Genomic DNA, 20,155 nt, shown 5'->3' on the forward strand with positions numbered 1-20,155 from the left:
CCCCCCCCCCTCCCTTTAACCCTTCCTCCTTTGGCCCCCCCCCCCCCCCACCACCACCACCACCACCCCCATCGCCCACTCTCCCTCCCCAGGCCTCTCGGCCGCCGAGTCCAAGAAGCTCGACCGGCGGTCGCTACCAAGGCCAAACCTCTCCCTCGCCTCGCTGCGCGCGTCGGCCGCCGCGCCGCCCGCCGCCGCGTCGGCCGACGCCGCCGCGCCGGCGGCCGACGGCAGCGCGGTGGACGCACTCGAGGGTGATATGCTCCCCGTGTGGCGCTCGGTGCTCGGCGTGCCCGACGTCGAGGGCGGCGACAACTTCTTCGACCTCGGCGGCCACTCGCTGCTCGCCGCCCGACTCGTGCGCGAGATACAGGCGAGATCACCCGAGATGCGCCGAGATGCGCCGAGATGCGCCGTTTGGCTCGTGCGCGAGCTGCGGGCGAGGTGGTCCGAGCTGGTGCGAGGTGGTCCAAGCTGGTGCGAGATGGCCCGAGGTCCGCCCGAGCCTGAGGCGCGAGTGCGGGGGTGCAGGCGCGCCTCGCCATCTCGCTGACGGTGCTCGACCTCTTCGACGCGCCGACGCCCGCCGGGCTCGCGCGCGCCGTCCGCGCGAGGGCAGAGGGCGCCACCCCGCGTGCCGCGCCGGCCGCCGCTGCGCCTCTGGATGTTGCCTCGCGCGAGCTGGCCGTGGTCGGCATGGCGGGCCGGTACCCAAAGGCGGGCGGCGCCGGCTCCCCTCGGCTCCCCTCGGCTCCTCTCGGCTCCTCTCGGCTCCTCTCGGCTCCTTTCGGCTACTCTCGGCTCCTCTCGGCTACTCTCGGCTACTCTCGGCTACTCTCGGCGTGTGCTCCCAAAGGCGGGCGGCGTCGAGGCGCTGTGGAAGATGCTGCGCGACGGCGGCCGCGGGGCTGCCGATCTCGGCGAATCTCGGCGGGTCTCGGCTCATCTCGGCGAATCTCGGCCGGTAGGCGGTCACGGGCTGACGATGTGGAGCCGCGCGCAGCTCTTCGCCAAGGGAGTGGGCGCGGACGTGTTTGCCCACGAGCGGTTCGTGCCCGCCGCGTATTTGGTGGACGGCGCGGAGCGGTTCGACGCGGCGTTTTGGTCGCTCTCGCCACACGAGGCGGCCATCATGGACCCGCAGCATCGCCTCTTCCTCGAGGTTGCGTGGCAGGTGACACTTCCTAGCCACTTTCTAGCCACTTCCTAGACACTTCCTAGACACTTCCTACTTCCAGCCTCTTCCTCGAGGTTGCGTGGCAGGCCGTCGAGCACGCGGGGCAATCAACGATGACTAATCAATCACCATTCATCATCATTGTGGCAGGCCTTCGAGCACGCGGGGTACGCGCCGCTCTCCGGCACGCCGGAGCGGACGGCGGTGGTTGCGGCGCCCGGCATCGACGGCTACATGCACCACCACCTCGATGGCGCGCCGCTCAAGGACGCCCTCTCCCCCGGCGACATCTTCCTGGGCGAGGTTGGCTCCGAGAAGGACCGGCGCCGCTAGATGCGCGAGGGGACTTCTCTCTTCCAGCAGCCGCACACCTCCCTTCCAGCAGCGACCCTGACTCTGGTTGTGCCCCCGCACCGCGCTGCAGGACTACATCGCGACGCGCCTCTCGTACGCCCTCGACCTGATGGGCCCCTCCCTCACCGTCAACTCTGCCTGCTCGTCGGGGCTGCTCGCCGTCGCGCACGCCGCCGCGCCCCTCCTCACTGGCGAGGCAGACCTCGCCCTCGGCGGCGCGTCGGCGCTAACCTTCCCATCGCACGGCTACGTCTTTGAGGAGGGGCTGGTCGCCTCCATCGACGGCAAGGTGCGAGACGCCCCCGCCGCCCGAGCGAGAGGCCTCCCCACATCTCCCCACATCTCCCCACATCTCCCCGCCGCCCGAGCGAGAGGCCTCCACCACCACAACGTGCGTCAGCGGCGCCTCGCCAGGGTACCTCACTGCACCTGTCCACCTGTCCACCTGTACACCTGTGCACCTGTACACCTGTACCTGTGCCTGTCGCCCCCCCCCCCCCCCTTCCCCTTCCCCCTTCCCCCCACCCCCCACCCCCCTCCTCCGGCCTGGCACGCCTGACGCACCCCTCGCGCGTGCGTGGGAAAAGGTGCGCCCCTTCGACGCGGCGGCGCACGGGACCGTCTTCGGCGACGCCGTCGGCGCCGTCGTCCTCAAGCGTGCCGCCGACGCCGACGCCGCCGCCGACGCCCCTCTCGCGAGGCTGCTCGGCTACGCGGTCACCAACGACGGCGCCCGCAAGGCGGGCTCTCTCGTCCTCCTAGAACCCTTCTCGGACCCTTCTCGGAGCCGTCTCGGAACCCTCTAGGCTGGCTACGCTGCCCCGGGGGTGGCCGGCCAGCGCGCGGCGGTCAGCGGCGCGCTCGGCGTGGCAGGAGTCGCGGCGTCGTCGCTCTCGTACGTCGAGTGCCACGCGACTGGCACGCTCATCGGCGATGGCATCGAGGCGCGCGCGCTCACTGACGCGCTCGCCGCCTCGGATGCCGGCGCCGCCGCCGCCGCGTCGCGCGGCACCTTCATCTCGCTCGGCTCAATCAAGGGCAACCTCGGCCACGCCAACGCGGCTGCGGGCGTCACGGGGCTGCACAAGGCGTTGCTCTGCCTCTCACGCGCGGAGCTCGTCCCGACCGCCCACTTCGCCAAGCTCAACAGGAACGTCCACCTCGCCGGCACTCCGCTCGCCGTGCACCAGGCCGGGGCTGTGCCGTGGGCGAGGCACACCTTCTCGGAACTTTCTCGGAACCCTCTCGGAACCTCCTCTAGGCCGGGGCTGTGCCGTGGGCGAGGCCGACAGGCGTGCCGGGAGCGGCCAGCGAGGCGGCGCGCCGCTGCGGCGTCTCCTCCTTCGGCATCGGGGGCACCAACGTGCACATGATCCTCGAGGAGCCGCCCCGCGCCGCGGGCAAGCCCGCCGCATCCGCCGCCGCCGCTGCCGCCGCCGCATCCGCCGCCGCCGCCGCCGCCGCCCCGACGCGCCGTGCCGTGCACATGCTCTGCGTCTCGGCAAAGTCGGGCGCCGCGGCGCGACGCGCCGCGGAGGCGCTCGCGGCGGCCCTCGAAGGCGAGGGGGCGCCGCCACTCGAGCACGTTGCGGCCCAGCTGCTCGGCGGCCGGGAGCTCTTCTCCAAGCGCGTCGCCGTCTCCGCCGCCACGCGCGCCGAGGCCGTCGCGGCGCTGCGCGCCGCCGCCGCCGCCCCGGCCCCCGCCCCCGCCCCAGCGTCGCCATCGCCGAGCAAGAGCAGCAGCATGGTCGACCTCGAGTCGGCGGGCGGCGGCGGCGGCGGGGCAAGACGCCGGGGCAAGACGCCGCCGGTGGTGCTCCTCTTCCCCGGCCAGGGCTCGCAGTGCCCGCGCATGGGAGAGGGGATCTACCGCTCCGAGCCCGCCTACCGGCGGCACGTCGACCGGATGTGCGCCACGCTGCGCCCCCTCCTCGGCTTCGACTTGCGCGAGCGGCTCTTCCCCGCCGCCGGCGCCGAGGACGCCGACGGCTTCCGCGCCGCTTTCGACGCGCCGACGGTGACGCAACCCGCCATCTTCGTGACGGAGCTCGCGCTGGGCCGCACGCTCGTCGAGGAGTACGGCCTCGCGCCCGCCGCCCTCGCCGGCCACTCGATCGGCGAGTTCGTCGCGGCGACGCTCGCCGGGGTCCTCCCCGAGGAGGACGCGCTCGCCCTCATCGCCACGCGCGCGCGACTGTCCGAGGAGGCGCAGCCGGGCGGCATGCTCGCGGTGGCGCTGAGCGCCGCGCGCGCGGCCGAGGTTGCGGCGATGCCGTCGCACCGCGGCAAGGTGTGGCTGGCCGTGCGCAACAGCGGCGGCCGGACCGTCCTCGCCGGCGACGACGACGCGCTGCTCGCAGTTCAGGCGCCGCTCGACTCGGGCGTCTCACTCCTCAACTATGAGATCGCTCACCACCAGCGCACCACCACAGGCGCTGCTCGACTCGGAGGGCGTCCGCTCGCGCCGGCTGCCGCTGCCTCGCGCCTACCACACGCCCCTGATGGAGTCGGTCGCTGACGGCCTCGCCGCTGTCCTGGCGCGCGTGCGGCTCGCGCCACCAAAGCTGCCGTTAGCGTGCAACGGCGGCGGCGGCTGGATGGAGGCCGCCACCGCCACCGACCCGTCGTACTGGGCGGGGCACGTGTCGCGCGCGGTGCGGTGGGACGCAAACATGGACCTGCTCGCGGCGCTCGCCAAGGAGGCCGGAGGAGACGGCTTGCTCGCGGTTGAGGTTGGGTCGGGCTCATCCCTCGCGCCGCTGCTCGCCGAGTGCACCGCCGACGGCGCGAGCGCCCTCTCGGTCCTCTCGACGCTGCGCCACCCTCGCGAGGACTGGGCCGGCGGCGCCGCCGACGAGCGCGTGTTTGCCGACGCGCTGTGTGGTTTGTGGGAGGCGCGCGCGCCGCTCACGCTGCGGCGCGCGCGGCACGGCTCGCGGCGGTACGCCGCGGCGAGGCTGCCGGGCTACGCGTTTGAGCCGGCCGTGCACTGGCTCAAGCCCGAGCGCTCGATGTACGTCCGGCCGACGGCGGAGGAGGTGAGCGCCGCGCAGGCGGCGCTCCTCGCCGCCGCCGCGCCGCCCTCCAAGTTTCCGCTCGACCCCGCCGGCCTGCCGGCGCTGCAGCCGCTGCGCCGCGCGTCGCCAGGCTCGCGGTGGGTGTCCGCTTACTGCCTCGCCTTCGCGGGCGGCTCGACGGCGGCGTTCGCGGAGCTCGCCGCCGGCGCGCCCGAGTGGATGGAGGTGGTTGGCGTCGAGACGCCCGGCAAGGGCGCGCTCGCCGACCACACGTGGCCGGGCGAGGTGGCGCCCGCCGGGATGCAGGCCGGCGCCGCGGCCGAGGCGGAGGCCGAGATGATCGAAGAGCTCGCCGCGCGCATCGCGGCGGACGCGGCGGGCTCGGCGATCGTCCTCGTCGGCTGGTCGATGGGAGGGATGCTGGCTGCGGAGGTCGCGCTCCACCTGCAGGCGGCGGGCTCGCCGCCGCACCTACTACACGTCGCCGGCCGCATGGCGCCCGGCTCCTTCGTCGCCGCTTCGGAGGCTGACCTCGACTCGTACTCACTCGCCTCGCCCGAGGTGCGCGCGTCGGCCGCGTACCGCGAGTGGCTCCTGCCGACGCTGCTTGCCGATTTGCGCGCCGACGGGCGCGCGGAGCGGAGAGTCGCCGATGCGCTCCGCCGCGCCACCGGCGGCGGCAGCGGCGCGGCGCTCGATTGCGCGCTGCAGATCTGCTGCGGCGACTCGGACGCGTCGTTCCCGCCCTCCGCCGCGGGCGGCTGGCTGTCGCTGACGTCGGGGAAGCGCAGCGTGCACACCCTGGCGGGCGGGCACGACATCCTCACCAGCGGATCCGCGGAGCTGATGCAGTTGCTGCTGCGGCGCCTGCTGCCGCAGGCGCCGCTCTACGCAGTGCGGTGGGACCGACTGCCCTCGCGCGCCGGCGAGAGCGAGGCTGCCGCCGAGGCGGACTCGGACGACGAGGCTCTCCACGCGGCCCACGGGGAGCGAGCTCCGCCGGCGTCACCGACGCCGCCGTCGCCGCCGGCAGCTGCGCCGCCGCCGGCCGCTGCCCCGCCGCCTCGCGCTGCGCCGCCGCCCACCAAACCCGCCGTGCCGCCCGCCGCGCCGCCCCGGCTGCTTCGGCTCGGCGCGGACGAGGTCGGGCTGCGGCCGCGCGACGCGGCGGCGCTGCGCACGACCCTCGGCTTGCTCGTGTACATCGAGCCACAGGAGGCGCCGGCGGCGCAGCGCGCCCAGTGCGCCGCCCTGCTGCGCCTGCTCCTCGCGGCCGCCGCCGCCGGCGGCGGGCGGGTCGTCCTCGTCTGCAGCGCAGACACGCGCTCGGCGCTGGCGGCCGGCGCGTCCAAGGCGGCGCCGCTCGAGATGCCCGAGCTGTCGGTGCAGCGCCTCTTTCTCCCCGCCGACGCCGACCTGCTCGGCGCCGACCGGTCGGTCGGCTCGCGGCTCGGCGCCATTCGGCCGCTGCTCGACGGCTGGGTGCGGTGGATCGCCGCCTCGTCCGCCGCGCGGCGGGAGGAGTGCGACTTGCTCCTCGACGCGGCGGGCGGGCCGCCGCGCGCGCCCCGCCTCGCCTCGCTGCCTCCGCCTCCTCCCGCCGACGTGCCCGCTCTCGACCCCGCCGCGTCCTACCTGGTCACCGGCGGCTCGGGCGGGCTGGGCGGCGCGCTGGTGGAGTGGCTGCTCGACGCGCAGGGCGTGCCGCCCGCGCACGTCGTGCTGCTCTCGCGCCGCGGCGCGCCGCACCCGCGCGGCGTCACGTCGCTCGCTGCCGACCTCGGCGATGCCGACTCGCTGCGCGGGTGCGCCGGCCTCGCGGCGCTCGGGGCGGCGCTGCCGCGGCTCGGCGGCCTCTTCCACCTCGCGGGCGTGCTCGACGACGGCCTCATCTCGAACCTCGACGAGGCGCGGATCGGCTCCGTGGTGGCGCCAAAGGCGGGCGTGCTGCCGCTGCTGCGGCAGCTCGCCCGCGCCTCCGCTTCGCCGCCATGGGTGATGCTCTCCTCCTCCACGTCGTCGCTGCTGGGCTACGCGGGCCAAGCAAACTACTGCGCCGCCAACGCCATCTTTGACCACGCCGCGGCCTTCGGCCTGCCGCCGCCGCCCGCCGAGCTCGGCTCGCCGCCGCGCGTCCTCACCGTCAACTTTGGCCCGTGGGGCGAGGTCGGGATGGCGCGCGAGGGCACAAAGGCGCACGCGCTGTCGGTGGCGAGTGGCGAGACGCCGATGGCGACAGGCGCCGCCATCGCCTGCATAGCGCACGCCGTCCGCGCCGTCGGGGCGGGCGCCGCATCGCCGCCCGCCGCCTCGCCGCCCGCTGCCTCGGCGGCCTTGAGCTCGGCATCTCCTCTCGCTGCCTCGGGACCCTCCTCGCCGGCGCCGGCGCCGCACCCGGAGCAGGCGGAGCCCAACCTGCAGTTTTGCATCGCCGACGTGTCTTGGTGGCGATCTCCGTGGCCCGACCACCCGCTAGTGCAAGGGGTCGTCCGCCGCTCGCCGGCGGCGGTGCCGTCGGCCGCAGTCGTCGCCAGCGGCGGCGGCGCCGCCGAGGAGGGCGGCGCGGAGGCGGGCGGCGTGCTTGCGCCGGAGCTGGACGCCGAGGCGAAGGCCGCCAACGGGCGCGCGCGCGCCGAGGCGTGGATGCGCGGGCGGCTCAACGAGTGGGAGCTGGAGACGCGGCTCGCAGAGCTGGGCCTCGACTCGCTCGACCTGGTGCAGCTGCGCAACGCCTTCAACAAGCACTTCCGCACCGAGGTGCCCCTCTCGGTCTTCTCGAACGCCAACCAGACCCTCGCCGCGCTGCTCGGCCGCGTGGGGGAGCTCATCTGAACACGGAGCCTCATCGTGAGTGTAGTACTGGGCGTGAGTGTAGTATCGGGCGTGAGTGCTCGCCATGTGCGTTTGTTGTAAGGAAGCTGCGTGAAAACCCCGACCTGGTCAGGTCGTTAAACTGACTCAAGGAGTAGCACATCTCAGACTCTCCACCGACCTGGTCAGGTCGTTAAACTGACCCTAGGAGTAGCAATTCACCCCCCCCCCCCCCCCCGCCCCGCCCCGCCCGCCCGTGCTCGTGCGATCTCTAGAGCACGGTGTCCCTCCTAGCACGGACGAGGGAGTACTCAGCCTGCTGTTGCTCAGGGTAAAATTCTTTCCCGTGAAAGGTCAGCTACAGCTTGCTTGCAGAGCATGCTGTCTGGTATACGGCTCTAGCCCCAGGGCCCCAGCCTACTGCCTACTCCGCGTGAACTCTCGAGGGATCTCGAGTTGCGGAGAGAGCGCTGCTCGTTATTGAGAAGAAAAGACGTCCGATGGCGCTGTCGCTGGTCTGTGACTGTGTACTGTGCGGCCGCTACGCGCTAGCCTCTCGCTCTGAGGAGGGCGTCCATAGAGACACCTGACCTCACATGAGTCATGACCCCACACACGGTCCTGTCCGGCCTCGCGGTCGGCGAGATTGCTAGAGGCGGAGCAAGCCTGCTCTATAGTCTCACATGTTACTTCCTGTCGTCTGTTGTGTTGTTGTGCCCTTGTTTGTGTCCTACTCCTTTGGCACCTTGGAGTGCTGGGGGGGGCGACAGGGAGGATGTGGCCTTGAGTTATGTGTACGCCAACTCAGGGTGTGTGGCAGCCACGCTGGCTGAGTGTCTTGTGAGCTTGTTTGTGTCTGTGTCGCTCGTGCGTGTCGTCATCATCTGTCCCGCGTCCACCCATACCGCGCTGGTGTCCAGTCCGAGCCTGACTGTTCTTCACCTTTCTACCTATGTAAATAGGGAGGTGATGATGAGTCAGGCCGCGCGGCGGGCGGTTAGACGTTACTGTGCGAATCGATTGTTACTGTTCGGGAGGCTGCTAGGGGGCCGCGGAGCGTGTCTCATTGCGGCAGGCGACGCAGAAAGGGAGGAAGGCGCCCGGCTCCTGCACGTGGAAGCGGAACCCCCCCGCCGGGTCCGACACGAGCACCTCGCCTCGAAGCGTCCGGCGTGGATCGCTCGGCCGCGGGCCGTGCGCTCCACGTCTGCGCGCGACGGGAGAAGCAGGCAAAGCCGCGCAGCGCGGCGGGCGAGCTTCGCCGCCTTGAGACACGTCGGTGACTGTGCTGCGCGGAGATGCGCCTCGACCCTCGTCCTGCGGTGAGGTACGAGGTAAGGTAAGGTTAGGTGAACTTCTCCACACACACGAGGTGGTGGGGCAAGGGGGGGCGACCCTCGCGTCTCCACGTCTAACGACAGGAGCCCCACGGCAGAAAAGGGTTGGCTGGAGGCGGTCGCTAGACTGAGATGAGACCGCCAGTGGAGTTGGGGGTCCACCGAGCACCGCGCTGCGAGCCTGTCGTGTCCCTTGTCAGGACCTAAGACCGAGACCGAGACCGTTGGGTAGCGAGGATTGGTGTGACGCGATCCACGCACCACGCAGCTCGCAGGCGACCTACCTAACTAACCTGTGAGTGAGAGGTTGAGGTCGAGCCCTGGCCCAGGGGATGGGGGCATTCACAGCCTTGTTCTTGAGAAGAATTCTAGAATACAAGCCTCTCTCACAGCACACTGGCACAACAAGGGCGCGGGCAGGCGCGGACACAGGTACACAGAAGAAATACCTCGGCGGTCGGCGCTGTGCTTGGCCGACCACCGAGGAGTGTGCGGCAAGCAGCATCTTTTGCCGAGGGGAGTCGAGGAGAGAGCAGCACGATGGCCGACGGTGATCCCAGCGACCCGCCGAGCGAGGCCCTGTGCGCCGACTGGGCGCGGCGCGGAGAGTGCAGCAGCAACCCTGCATACATGCTCGCATCCTGCAGCAGCGCGTGCGAGGCCGTCGTGCAGGCGCCGCCAGAGACGGGCGGCGTGGCTGTGCTCCTGTCCCCGCTTCTGTCGCTTCTCGCGGCCGCAACGGCGGTGGTACTGCTCGGAGTCGCGTGGGTGTGGATGAACCGCCACCAGCGGAGGCAGGACGCGGCTGCTGCGCGCTCGAGCGAAGTCGGCCTCGCGATAGCGCCCGAGACGGGGCAGCTCGCGAGGGCGCATGCGGCGGCCGAGGAGGCAAAGGCGATCTCCGCGAGCCGGGCGGCGTGGATGAATGCGCGGTTCGGCGCCGGTGCGAGGCGGCGGCCCGCGGCGGCGAGCGCCGGCCGAGGCAGCGGTGCCGGCGCCGGGGAGAGGGCAGATGCGGCTCCCGCAGTGCGAGCGGGGAGGAGAGGCGGCGGCAGTGGCGCCGCTGGCTGTGATGTCTGGAGCGTGGACGAGGCCGAGGAGGCCGAGGAGGCCGAGGAGGCCGAGGAGGCCGAGGAGGCGGACGGCGACGGCGACGGCGACGGCGAGGCTGCCGCGGCTAGCGGGGCAGCCGACGGCGGTGAACGCGCGGAGGAGAGGCAGCGCTTCTCAGCGGTCCAGCGGAGCTGGATGGCGCGTGCGCGCGGCGCGGCGAGACGTGGCCACACTCCGCCTCCTTCGCCGCCGCGCATGTTTACGCCGCCGGCCGGGTCTGATGCCGCGGCCGCCAGCCCCTAGATGCGGGACTACGGACCCGTGTACTATCCTTCCTCTCGAGAGAACACGTACTCGGCTGTCTAGCAGCTGTATTCCCTCTCTTCGCAGCCCTTTGACTCTGCTCTCTCGATTCACGGCTCGAGGCGGCCTTTTCGCCTGCAGCTCACGACCTGACCGCTGCTGGTGTGCTCGCGACGCAGGCCGCCAACCCGAAGCCGCGCAGAGGAAGAATCGCGGCCGATCGGCCGCCTTGGCCCACGGCGATGGCGTCGTCGTCGTCGTCGTCGTCGTCTTCGGCGGCGGCGGGGCGGGGCGGGCAGGGGGCGGCGGGGTGAAGCGCAGTGTGGCACACCGGAACCTTCTCGGAACATTCTCGGAACCTTCTCGGAGCATTCCTGTAGGTGGAGCGCGGTGTGGCACAACGGCGGCGGCGAGAGCAGCGCCGCGCTGCGGCGGCTTGCGCGCGGGGAGGGGTCGCTGCTGGTAGTCGCCGTGGAGGGGGTGGAGGCTGGCTCGCTCAGTCTGGTCCGAAGCTGCTGGCCGGACGGCGACCTTCTAGGAACCTTCTAGGAACCTTCTAGGAACCTTCTAGGTCCGACACTGCTGGCCGGACGGCGACGTCGTAGCGGCGCTGCAGTCCCCCGGGGTGGTGCCGTTGCGGATGGGCGTGGGCGAGCCGGAGGCGCTTTGTTTTCCCCTGCCCCCCCCCCTCTTTCGTTCTCTCTCTCTTCTCTCTCTCTCCTCTCTCTCTTCTCTCCCTTTTCTCTCCCTCCCCCCCCCCTCCCCCCCCTTCCTCTCCCTCTCTCCCTCTCTTCTCCCCTCCCCTCTCGATCTCTCGATCTCTCGATCTCTCGACCCCCGAACCCCCCCTGCCCCCCTTCTCTCTTTCCCTCTGCCTGGCGGCGGACCCCTGATGAGATGACGCGAGATTGACCCGAGATTCGCCGGGGTCGTAGGCGGCGTTCTGGCTGGCGGCGCTCGGCGCAGCGCACGTGACACCGCTCATCGCGCTTCTGTGGGGCGAGCGGGAGGTGCGATCGTGTGTGTGCGGGAGTTGGTTTTGGGGGGGCGAGGGGCAAGTTGCTCACCCGCGCGCCGGGCCTCGCACTCTGAATGCCGTGCCAGCTCCTGCCTGTCGAAGTGTGGAGTCGCGAGAGTCGCTTGGGCCTTGCCCCACCACCGTTGTGTGTGTGGACACGTTGACCTCACCTGACCTTAGGTGGTGTTGCTGCCACGCGCCATGCCGAAGGGGCGGGCGCACGCGTCGATCCCGTCCACCGTGGCGGCGCGCCTTGTCGCGTCGGCCGGCACTGCGGCCGCCGACCCGTTCTCGCCGCGGCGGGCGGCGCGGCTGCTGCGGCGATACGACGATGCGGAGGCGAGCGGTTTCCCGCGGCCGTCGCTCGAGATGCCACGGGCAGAGCCGGCACGCGACGGCAGCGGTGGCGGCGGCGGCGAGGGCGGGAGCGAGGGCGGAGGCGGCGCCGGGGATGCGGGTCTGATGGCGCTGCAGGACGCCGAGTATGCGCTCGCGCTTGAGGCTGACCAGAGGGCGGAGGCGGAGGCGGCGGCGGAGGCGGCGGAGGCGGCGGCGGCGGAGGCGGCGGAGGAGCGACGAGCGGTGAGGCGGGCGGAGGCGGGCGCGCGCGGCGCGGCGCTTGGCACGGAGCCGGTTGCGGGGCCGGGCGTGACGAGCCTGCAGGCGGTGCTGGCGGACGGGCGGCGTGTGGCGCGCCGCTTCGCGCTCGAGGCGCCGCGGCGAGATTGTCGCGCACTTGTTGTCCTCACCAGCGACGTTTCCGCGACACCTCCTAGCGCCTTCCTGGGCATGGCGCGACGTTTCCGCGACACCTCCTAGCGCCTTCCTTAGGCGCCGCTGCGCGACGTGTTTGATTGGGTGGGTGCATTGGGCGACGGGACGGACTTCGAGCTCGTGTCGAGCTTCCCGCGCCGCACTTTCGCCGCCGCGGCGGCGGACGAGACCCTCGCGTCGCTCGGCGCACAGCCTAGACTCTACCCCACCTAGCACACGCGACACACCCAGGCCGCATCACCCCCCTCCTCCGTGTTGATGCACTGCGCCTTTGCGTGCGGACCTCACGGCTCACGCCTCTCTTTCTGATGCTCGTCTGCCGCCTTGCCTGTTTAGGCCTCGGAGGGCAGACGCTGTACCAACGCCTCGACGAGGAGGGCGATGGGTCGGGGAGCGACGCTGCCGCGGGAGGCGAGCCGGGCGGAACGGGCTGAGGGTGGCTTGCGGCTGCGCGGGTGGGAGGAAGGGTGCGACGAGGAGTCGGGAGCGTCCGCCGGAAAAGTGTATGACGACAGTGCCGGGAAGAGCCGCGGGCGAGTCCGAGTGTTGTGTTTCGGTGTGCGTGTCTTGTCTCTTGCGTTGGGTCTCGCTCTCGGCGTCAATGTGCTGCTGTGCGTGGTAGATGTAGAGCCGTGCGCATTGGCACGCTGCCAGAAAATAACTCGCGCTATCCGTCCTATAGCGAGAGAGAGAGAGACCGAGCCGCATAAAAAATAAAATAGAGCCTCGAGGGGCGTCGAGGGAGCCCTCGTGTGGCTCGTGGACTGTTCTTGCTTCTTCACCTTCCTACCTATGTATGTTTTTATGGTGATGCTGCCACGATGCACAATGTGCTGCGTCGAAGCACCGGCCCTGAGTCCGAGTGAGTTTGATGTCCCTCATTCAGTAGTGCAACTGAGAGCTGCAAAAGGGGATGAAACAGCCCTTGGGGTGCTTGTATAGCCCTTGGCGCTTGGGTGCTGCCGCACAGCACCTTGTGCAGTGGCAATTTTCTGGCACTAGTGAGTTTGATGTCCTCATCAATAGGGTGCAACTGACAGCCAGCAAAAGGGGACGAAACAGCTGATCAACTGACTCTCGATGAGAGGGTCACGGCTCGGGACGGCTCGGTCGGGGCCCTCGGGACCGCTCGAGACCGCTCGGGACCGCTCTCGGACATTGGTCATTGCTGCTCCTCCGCCCCCCTGGCGCGACGTGAGTCCCTCTACACCGCTTGTGACTGTGCATGCATTCCAGGACGGTGTCAGAGACGCTTACTTAGACACCATTGGCTTGTGGGAGGAGTAGTTTCTTTCTTGTATTGACCAACATCCGGGATCGAGGTGGCCCCACCCAAGGGCCGCCCATCAAAGGGACTGCGACAGAAGACGCCCAATCTTGCTGCGCAAGAAAAGCGGCAGATGTCGGCACGCCGAAATAAAAGGCTCCGCATGAGCACAATGGAGGAAATTTAAGTTTCCACTTAAGTTTCCACAGTAGCACTAGGCTCTAGGCACCACGCTGTCGTCAAACCCTGGAGGGAGGATCGCTAGTGGCCCCCTCACGAAAAAAACTCTTGTTCGTTTGCCCGGTTTTGCGCCGGCGGCCGGCTCGCGGTAATGAGCGGAGACACGCTAACCACCAGTTACCAGGACGCCGAGGAGGCGTTGAGCCGCGCAAAGCTCACGGCCGAGCGCACGGAGCGTGTCGGCGCCCACGTCCTCGGCACGCTCGGTGACCAGCGGCAGCAGCTCCTCGGCGCTGCGGACGGTGCGGCAGCTTGAGCCTTGCTGCGGCCAGCCAGCCACGGCTCCACTCCCACACCCCTCGACCTGTCCACCCCTCCACCACCCCAGGCCTCGAGGCCGCGGACCACGAGCTGGGCCGCACGAAGCAGACCATCAGCGACCTCTTTGCGCGGCTGGCGCGGCGTAGGCGCGTGGCGCTCCTCCCTCCCTCATCGCTCTCGCAGCTCTTAAATTCCACCACCACCGGTGACCCGCGCCCCTGTAGGCGCTGCCTCATCGGCACCGCCGCCGTGCTCGCCCTCATCGCCGCGGTCCTCCTCTATTGGAAGCTGCGCAATGCCTTTGGCGGAGGCGGCTAGCGGCGCCATCCTCGCCTTGGCCGGTCCCGGCTCTGCGGCTGTTTCTGAGAGAGGTGTGATTGTCTTTCGTCCAAGCCACAGTCTCACTTTGTCTCAAGATTGGCGCAAACCAACGCGCAACGGCACAGGCACCTCTTATCGTAAAAGAGAGACGTGTGTGTGTTTTGTGGTGTGATGCTCTGAAGGATTGAGACACATTGAGAGAGACACCTCTGAGACACCCTCGGCGAAGGTCACCTTGCTCCGTGAGAGACTGTCACACTCCTCTCACATCACTCAAAACTCTCAAAAAGCATGTGCACAAAAGCGCCACTGCGCTGTTGCCGAGTCTGAGCGGATTCCGCGCGCCTTTTCCCCTGCACCTCCCCCCTCTCACTAACGGTCACTAGAGACACACTACGCCACGGTAGTTACGGCTAACAGTTTACTGTGGGCTCTCCATCTGATGACTGGGCTGGGTCTTTAGGCATTGTGGGGTTGGCAGTCCCATCGACCCTCATGAGACCTCCTGCGGTCTCTGAGGTGGACACCACAGTGGGTGTGGGAGAGTGGGACCACAGTCAGGATACACTCGAAGGCTGGGTAAGCAGTAGAGCTAGAGGTCGATACTCGACGCGTCCCACATGGTCTGTGTCGCTGTCGGGACGCTGTCGACAGGACGTCGAGCGACACCGGGGCAGTGCCACCCAGGAGTGGTCGGGCGGTCTTCCGTCATGAGAGAGCCACCATGTGATCCGTATGATGATTCCTGACAACCGCCTGCCCCTCAGTCAACTTTCGTCACAGTTCCCGCTCTGAGAGGAGCTGCGGGTCAGCTCGACAGCTGGAGCTGTATCGCCGGCGTGCGGCGGCCTGCCTCCGGAGGTGCCTCTGAGGCGGACATTTTTTGGTCACCGTGAGAGAACGCGTTCGAATTTTACACTCCGGAACTTCAACTCCACACGCGCACCGGTCAGGGCTACAATAGTGCCAGTGACGAGGCGGAGGCGCGAGTGAGTCGGAAGGCCGCGACCGTGATTTGTTCCCTTCATTTCCTACAATCGCTGTGAGCTCCCAGCCACGTACTTCCTCGCTTTCACCGCGTTTGGTGTACTTTGGCAAAGTCTTCTTTGGTCTTTGCTCTATTTGCACTTTTGCAAACTTGTGAAATTCCTTCAGTGAAACGGGGGCGGCCGAAAAACTGTAACAACGTAGGAATTCCTAATACTGTTTCATGATCATGTGAAGTTCTCTCTCTCAGTTCTTTTTTTTTAGCAATACCAAACAACTCTAACACTCACACGTAATTTGGGGCCTGGAGCCCTGTTCACGCGCGCGCGAGACGTGCAGACAGGGTTGCCAGGTGAGAGCGAATGGCGCGGTTCACGCCTCGCACAACAGAGAGAGAGATGCGCTCTGCATGGTGGGACATAAAAGAGAGCGAGTACTTGGGCGAGTAGGCCGTGCGGTCAACGCTGCCGCGCGCGACTTTGCGCGCGAGGCGGCGCAGCTTGAGAACGGCGGTGGGCGAGAAGCCGCCGCCGAACGTCTCGTGGAGCAGCAGGTTGAAGTTGTTGCGCTTGACAAAGATAAATGACGTGTGAGTGTTAGATTTGTTTGGTATTGCTAAAAATCTCTCTCTCACAAAGATCGCGTCGTGGTAGAAACCGCGATGCGCCTTGACGTAGCCGTGGCCGGTCTTGTGGGAGAAGGGTTGGCTGGGCTGCCCGCGCGCCTTGCAGCCCATGTTCAGGCGGCGGGCCTTCTCCTCGGTGTTGCCGAAGGCGTAGGAGTGGCCGACGGAGGCGGGCGTGCCGCCACTCGAGGCGTTGCCAACGCCCGTCGAGGAGGTCTTGAGGAGGGGCGTCCAGAGCTTGATCTCATTTACTTCATCGCTCATGAATTCACATGTGAAAGTGAAAGTTTGAAATTTCACTCACGAACCGCCTGTCAGCAGCGAGGCTTGTGCACCATAGCACAATTGCCGAATTGGCCAGGCCATAGCCCACAGATTCCTACCACAGCCCTCTCTAGACACTCTCGCAGACCGGCACGCGGCCAGAGCGGTTCGTGATCTGTCGCCCCGCTCCCGACTCCTGGGGCCGCGCTCACTCTTTGCTCAGCTGGTTGGCGCACCGGTCAAAGCTCGTCTCGAGCTCGCCGTACTTCGCGACCCACGGGTGTGCGGGTGCGGAGATCTTGAGCTGGGAGGTGTACCGCCCGATCACCTCCGCCGGCTTCTGCAGCTGGTTGAGGCAGACCACCAGGTTGATGAGCGAGGTCGTGTCGTTCGGCGACTGCGACAGCGCCTCCTGCAGCAGCCTCTCGGCCTCGTCAAAGCGGCCCATGTGCATGTTGCACGAGGCCATCGCGTTGAGCAGCATGAGCGACATGTGGTACTTCTCGCCCAGCTCCTGGAACTCGTACAGCGCATCCTGCGCCGTCTCGCCTCCCGACTCGCACAGGCTCGTCCACGCGTGCGAGAGCCTATGGGGAGCTTCCTAGAATGTTCCCTAAAAGGTTCGAGGTCAAGGGGGTCGTACACGTGTGCGAGAGCTTTGTCAGCGTGTCGTCGTCGTACTGCTCCTGCATCGACTTGACCTGCGGGGCGGGGCGGGGCGGGGGGGGGGGTCGGTGGCCCGGCGGGGTCACTGGGCGGAGGGGTAAGGGCGGGTCAAGGACGGGGGAGGGGGTCGAACGGCATGTGGCCTCTTTGGCGCAGGGCGCGGAGGAGGGCGGCGAGGCGGGGCGGGCAGCGCGCGCCAGCTTGCGCGCGAGGTCGGGGCGGTCCATTTGTAGGTAGATCTGGACGACGAGGGCCATCACGTCGATCTGCGTGGACTGGTGTGAAATCTTGAGCGCCTCCTTGTGGTCCCTCTCGTGCAGGAACACCGTCGCCGCCACGAGGATCAACTGCCAGTTGTCCTGCGCGGTCGCGTCCGTCAGCCACTCCTTGAGCTGCGCTACCACCGCCTCCTTGGAGACGCCCGATAGGTACGACGCGAGCATCTTGACCGCCTGCAGCGCGACCGGCGCCTGCGCCCCCACCTCGTCCATCACCACCCGGTGCTGCCCCTGCTCGATGAGCGCGCGGTACATGAAAAAGTCGCGCTCGGTGCTCGCGCCGAGGCTCATCGCCTCGCTGACCGCCTGCTGGTAGTTGCCCAGGTAGAGCGCGTTCCGCAACCCGTACAGGTCGCCCATCGCGGCGGAACTCTTGCGCAAAAAAAATTTCTCCTCACCTGCCTATAAAAATCGTAGATTTGCTCCGGACGAGACTGCCCGTGCCGCGGAGCAGCCGATATGCACACGAAGGCCGAGAAAGGCTAGGAGTACTTAACGAGTTCCGCGACCTACGCAGTCAAACCTGGGGGGAAACTGACCGCATGATGGCGGACTTCCGAAACCTCGGTCCTCGCTGAGCTCCTCTGACCGTTCTCGCTCCCCATCGAGCTCTTCACATTTTTGTGCCCGCTCTTAAGGCACAACAACGGGCACCTCCCTATGTGTCAGAGCGCGCACGAGTGGGTGAGTGTGCGAGCAATATCGAAAGATGGTGGAGGCCAGGATCGCACCACGGAAGCTCAATTTCCTCGCAATATAGAGAGTTGTGTTTGTCCTCAGATTGGACCAACAAAACGACAGTACTACTCTTCAGTGCGCGGGCCCACAATGCGACAAAACCGAAACGGTTGGTCTTCAAAGAAGTCCGTTACGCACAAGCATGCGCGACTTGCACTCTTTCGTGCCGCTCGCTCGCCGGTGCGCGGCGCATGGCCTCCCGCGCGGCTCGCGCTCACTCGGCCTGCCTCCGCCTCACGGCTGGCTGAGCATGCCATGGGTCCGCCTGGTGCGGCGCTGCTCGCTCGCTGCGCTGCACAAAGCTGCGAGAAGCAGGGTGGCCTCCTGAGCTTGAGCATGGCGCAGCGCGGCTGCTGGTGCTCGAGGGCGGCCGTGCAGTGGCGTGAGGGCCTGATTGGTGGTGACCTCGTGCTGCATCAGCGTGCGCAGCATGCTCCCTCACCCGGTGCTGAGACATGCTGGTGGGCGACTGGCGCCAGCTTCTCAGTGCTGTCCCTGGCGTTGTGCAGCATGTCGCAATACTCCTGCTGCGCTGACCGGCGCGCGGGGCGCGTCGTGCCGCGAGAGGAGCGAGAGGCTCGAGGCGCGCGGCTGTCGGTCAACCCTGCGGCGCATGCGCGCCGCCAAGGCTGCTCGACAGGCGACTGGCATTGTGGCGACGCGGTCGCCGTTACTCCAACTTTGCTTTGCCGATCAAAAGCGCCGGTCCTTTCCTTTTTAGCCGCCGAAATTTAGCTTGCTGTTTTTTTTTCTTTATAGGCGTCTGCAACTTCCAAGCTGCGTATTCTTGTATTATCGTCGAGTAGTACAGGTACTTCGTGGGGGCAGGGTGTATTCTCGTAACATGTGCGTATTCTCGTATCACTGGCTCCGAGTAGAAAAAAGAAAGAAAATAGCTCCGAGTAGAGGGGGCGTTCTGCTGCTAGGGGAAACCTGGAGCGCGGAGCTAACCCTCGGAGACCCGTGTTTACTTTAAGGCCCTTGCCCTGCGAATGCGCACCCCCCCTAGCTAGGGGTCAGGGCTCTCTAGCCCGTAGCCCGATCCCGATCATCCGGCCCGCTGGGTGCGCTTCTGAGCTCCCCGGCCCTGGATGTGAGGCTGCCGACTGCACTCCAAGTGCTCCAAGTGCTCCAAAGAGCACAAAACCGAAGAGAATCTCTCTCAAAACCGAAACATTGGCCTGTATATACTTTTCCGGCAAACAAAAAGGAAAACAGAGGGCCCCCAGCACTTTGCGTTTCCGGGAATTTCCAGGGAAAACAGAGGGTGTTTGGTGCTCCATTCTGGAAACTCGCGAGTTTCCCTGAGTCTGAGAGCTGGTCTGGGGCAAAATCTGAGGCAAAATCGAGGAAACCGGCAACATCCCGGGCTTTTTCCAGGTATACCCGGGTTTTTCCGCAGGTATACCCGCAAAATACCCGGCATTTTGCCGATTTGGCTGATTTTGGGCCCAAACGAAACGGCAAACCAGCCTCAGACTCGGCTCAGAGCCCGGAAAATTTGATGGTTTCCCCGGGAAAATAGAGAGGGAAAGAGAGGGTGCTGTAGAGAAAAAACGAAAGGAAAAGAGACGGGGTGCGAGACCGAGAGGAAAAGTATATACAGCCTAACCGCCGAAACACGACGAAAACGGGCGCGGGGCGCCCCGGGCGGGAGCGGCTGCTACATATAATATAGTCGCCGACCACACCCACACAGAAGCCTGCACAAAGACCGCAGGGCGGGGACTTGCTCCTTTTTACCCATCTCCCAGTAGAGCGAGGTGTGGTCCGTGTTATTTATTTATTTAGGCTATACCTGAAGTATAGTAGTGTGTAGGGATGTGCGATGGCATATCGTACCCTTCGCACAGATCACAGCCGTGCGCTATCGCTTCCCGTACAGCTTGATGTCCATCACGAGGTCGGGCTGGTATGGCCGGTTCGCGTTGCAGTAGATGTTTTTGAAGCGCTGGAACGCGCCCTCACCCATGTCGCCCGGCCGCACCTCCCGCGGAGGGATGGGCCCAAAGCCGCCGCCGCACTCTTGGTACTGCAGCCCCGGCAGCGGGCGAGCGAGTCCCTCGTACGCGAGAGAGGAGGGGATGATGGCGCGCCGGACGCCGCCTGGCAACATCGGCGGCACGCCGCCGCCGCCCGCGACCGCCTGCTCGAGGCCCGGGATGGTCGAGCCGTCGCCAAGCGCCCACGCATACGGCTGCTGCCTCTCGGCTGTCGAATCGATCTTGGCGCCGTACCTCGCACCCGTCGTAGACATGACGTAATCGATCACGACGCGGCACGGCGCCTGCGGCGCCGTGCCGCTGCCGACCTTTGCGTCCGCCCACTGCAGACCATTCGACGACGTGGAGAACTCGAGCGCCGGCGTTGCCGCCACCGCCGCTGGAGTTGGCCGCATCGCAGGGCGGGCCGCGAGAGATGCCGCGAGCAGAAGCCGGCGGCCGAAGACCGACGCGGCGTGCATGTGAGATCAGTGAAGCCAGTCCAGTCGCACCTCCGGAAGTCCTCTAACATCACAACATGGAATTCCTACAGACACTAATGCTTTGGTCTTCACAACGCGCCTTGGTCCTCGGCTCCTCGCTCTGGTAAGGCTCACCAGAGCGACAGGGAATTCGACAGGAGGGCTAAAATCCGGAATATAGAGTAATAAGAGTCGACAAG

At 67.4% G+C, this 20,155-nt stretch overlaps 4 protein-coding genes across 4 annotated transcripts in view; 2 read left to right on the top strand and 2 right to left on the bottom strand.

The window, feature by feature from the left end:
• The window catches only part of EMIHUDRAFT_466966 (fatty acid synthase), a gene marked incomplete at its 5' end in the record, with an annotated part of 12,157 nt that extends 4,707 nt beyond the window's left edge, over positions 1-7,450 (top strand). The window contains 8 exons of the mRNA XM_005790183.1: positions 93-358; positions 532-690; positions 1,328-1,495; positions 1,602-1,820; positions 2,119-2,271; positions 2,338-2,730; positions 2,793-3,896; positions 3,964-7,450. Of these exons, the coding sequence (XP_005790240.1) occupies positions 93-358; positions 532-690; positions 1,328-1,495; positions 1,602-1,820; positions 2,119-2,271; positions 2,338-2,730; positions 2,793-3,896; positions 3,964-7,380 (5,879 nt within the window). The 3' untranslated portion in view covers positions 7,381-7,450. The remainder of the gene's footprint in view (positions 1-92; positions 359-531; positions 691-1,327; positions 1,496-1,601; positions 1,821-2,118; positions 2,272-2,337; positions 2,731-2,792; positions 3,897-3,963) is intronic.
• Positions 7,451-13,442: 5,992 nt separating this feature from the next.
• Positions 13,443-13,930, top strand: EMIHUDRAFT_225073 (hypothetical protein; the record flags this gene model as incomplete). Its single annotated transcript, XM_005790184.1, has 2 exons — positions 13,443-13,593; positions 13,680-13,930. 2 exons carry the CDS (start codon positions 13,443-13,445, stop codon positions 13,928-13,930), a joined length of 402 nt encoding a protein of 133 aa, XP_005790241.1.
• Positions 13,931-15,804: 1,874 nt separating this feature from the next.
• Positions 15,805-17,118, bottom strand: COPE1-1 (COPE1, epsilon subunit of the coatomer). Its single transcript, XM_005790185.1, has 3 exons — positions 16,673-17,118; positions 16,467-16,510; positions 15,805-16,396 (listed from the first exon to the last, which is right to left on the bottom strand). The coding sequence occupies exons 1-3, from the start codon at positions 17,111-17,113 to the stop codon at positions 16,018-16,020; spliced, it is 864 nt and encodes a 287-aa protein (XP_005790242.1). The 5' UTR covers positions 17,114-17,118; the 3' UTR covers positions 15,805-16,017.
• Positions 17,119-19,358: 2,240 nt separating this feature from the next.
• On the bottom strand, positions 19,359-19,955 carry EMIHUDRAFT_109609 (hypothetical protein; the record flags this gene model as incomplete). Its single annotated transcript, XM_005790186.1, has 1 exon — positions 19,359-19,955. One exon carries the CDS (start codon positions 19,953-19,955, stop codon positions 19,359-19,361), a length of 597 nt encoding a protein of 198 aa, XP_005790243.1.
• Positions 19,956-20,155: the final 200 nt, after the last annotated feature.

The sequence above is a fragment of the Emiliania huxleyi genome (genome assembly GCF_000372725.1).
Source record: "Emiliania huxleyi CCMP1516 chromosome Unknown EMIHUscaffold_121, whole genome shotgun sequence".
In the NCBI taxonomy this organism is placed as follows: Eukaryota; Haptophyta; order Isochrysidales; family Noelaerhabdaceae; genus Emiliania; species Emiliania huxleyi.

Bases quoted from the DNA above. Each gene is read 5' to 3' on its own strand.
- COPE1-1 (XM_005790185.1), bottom strand. From the start codon at position 17,113: ATGGGCGACCTGTACGGGTTGCGGAACGCGCTCTACCTGGGCAACTAC. The intron at 16,511-16,672 runs GCGCGCGCTGCC...CCCGCCCCGCAG, and splicing joins CCGACCTCGCGCGCAAGCTG to GTCAAGTCGATGCAGGAGCA. The intron at 16,397-16,466 runs GCTCTCGCACAC...AGCTCCCCATAG, and splicing joins GACGACGACACGCTGACAAA to GCTCTCGCACGCGTGGACGA.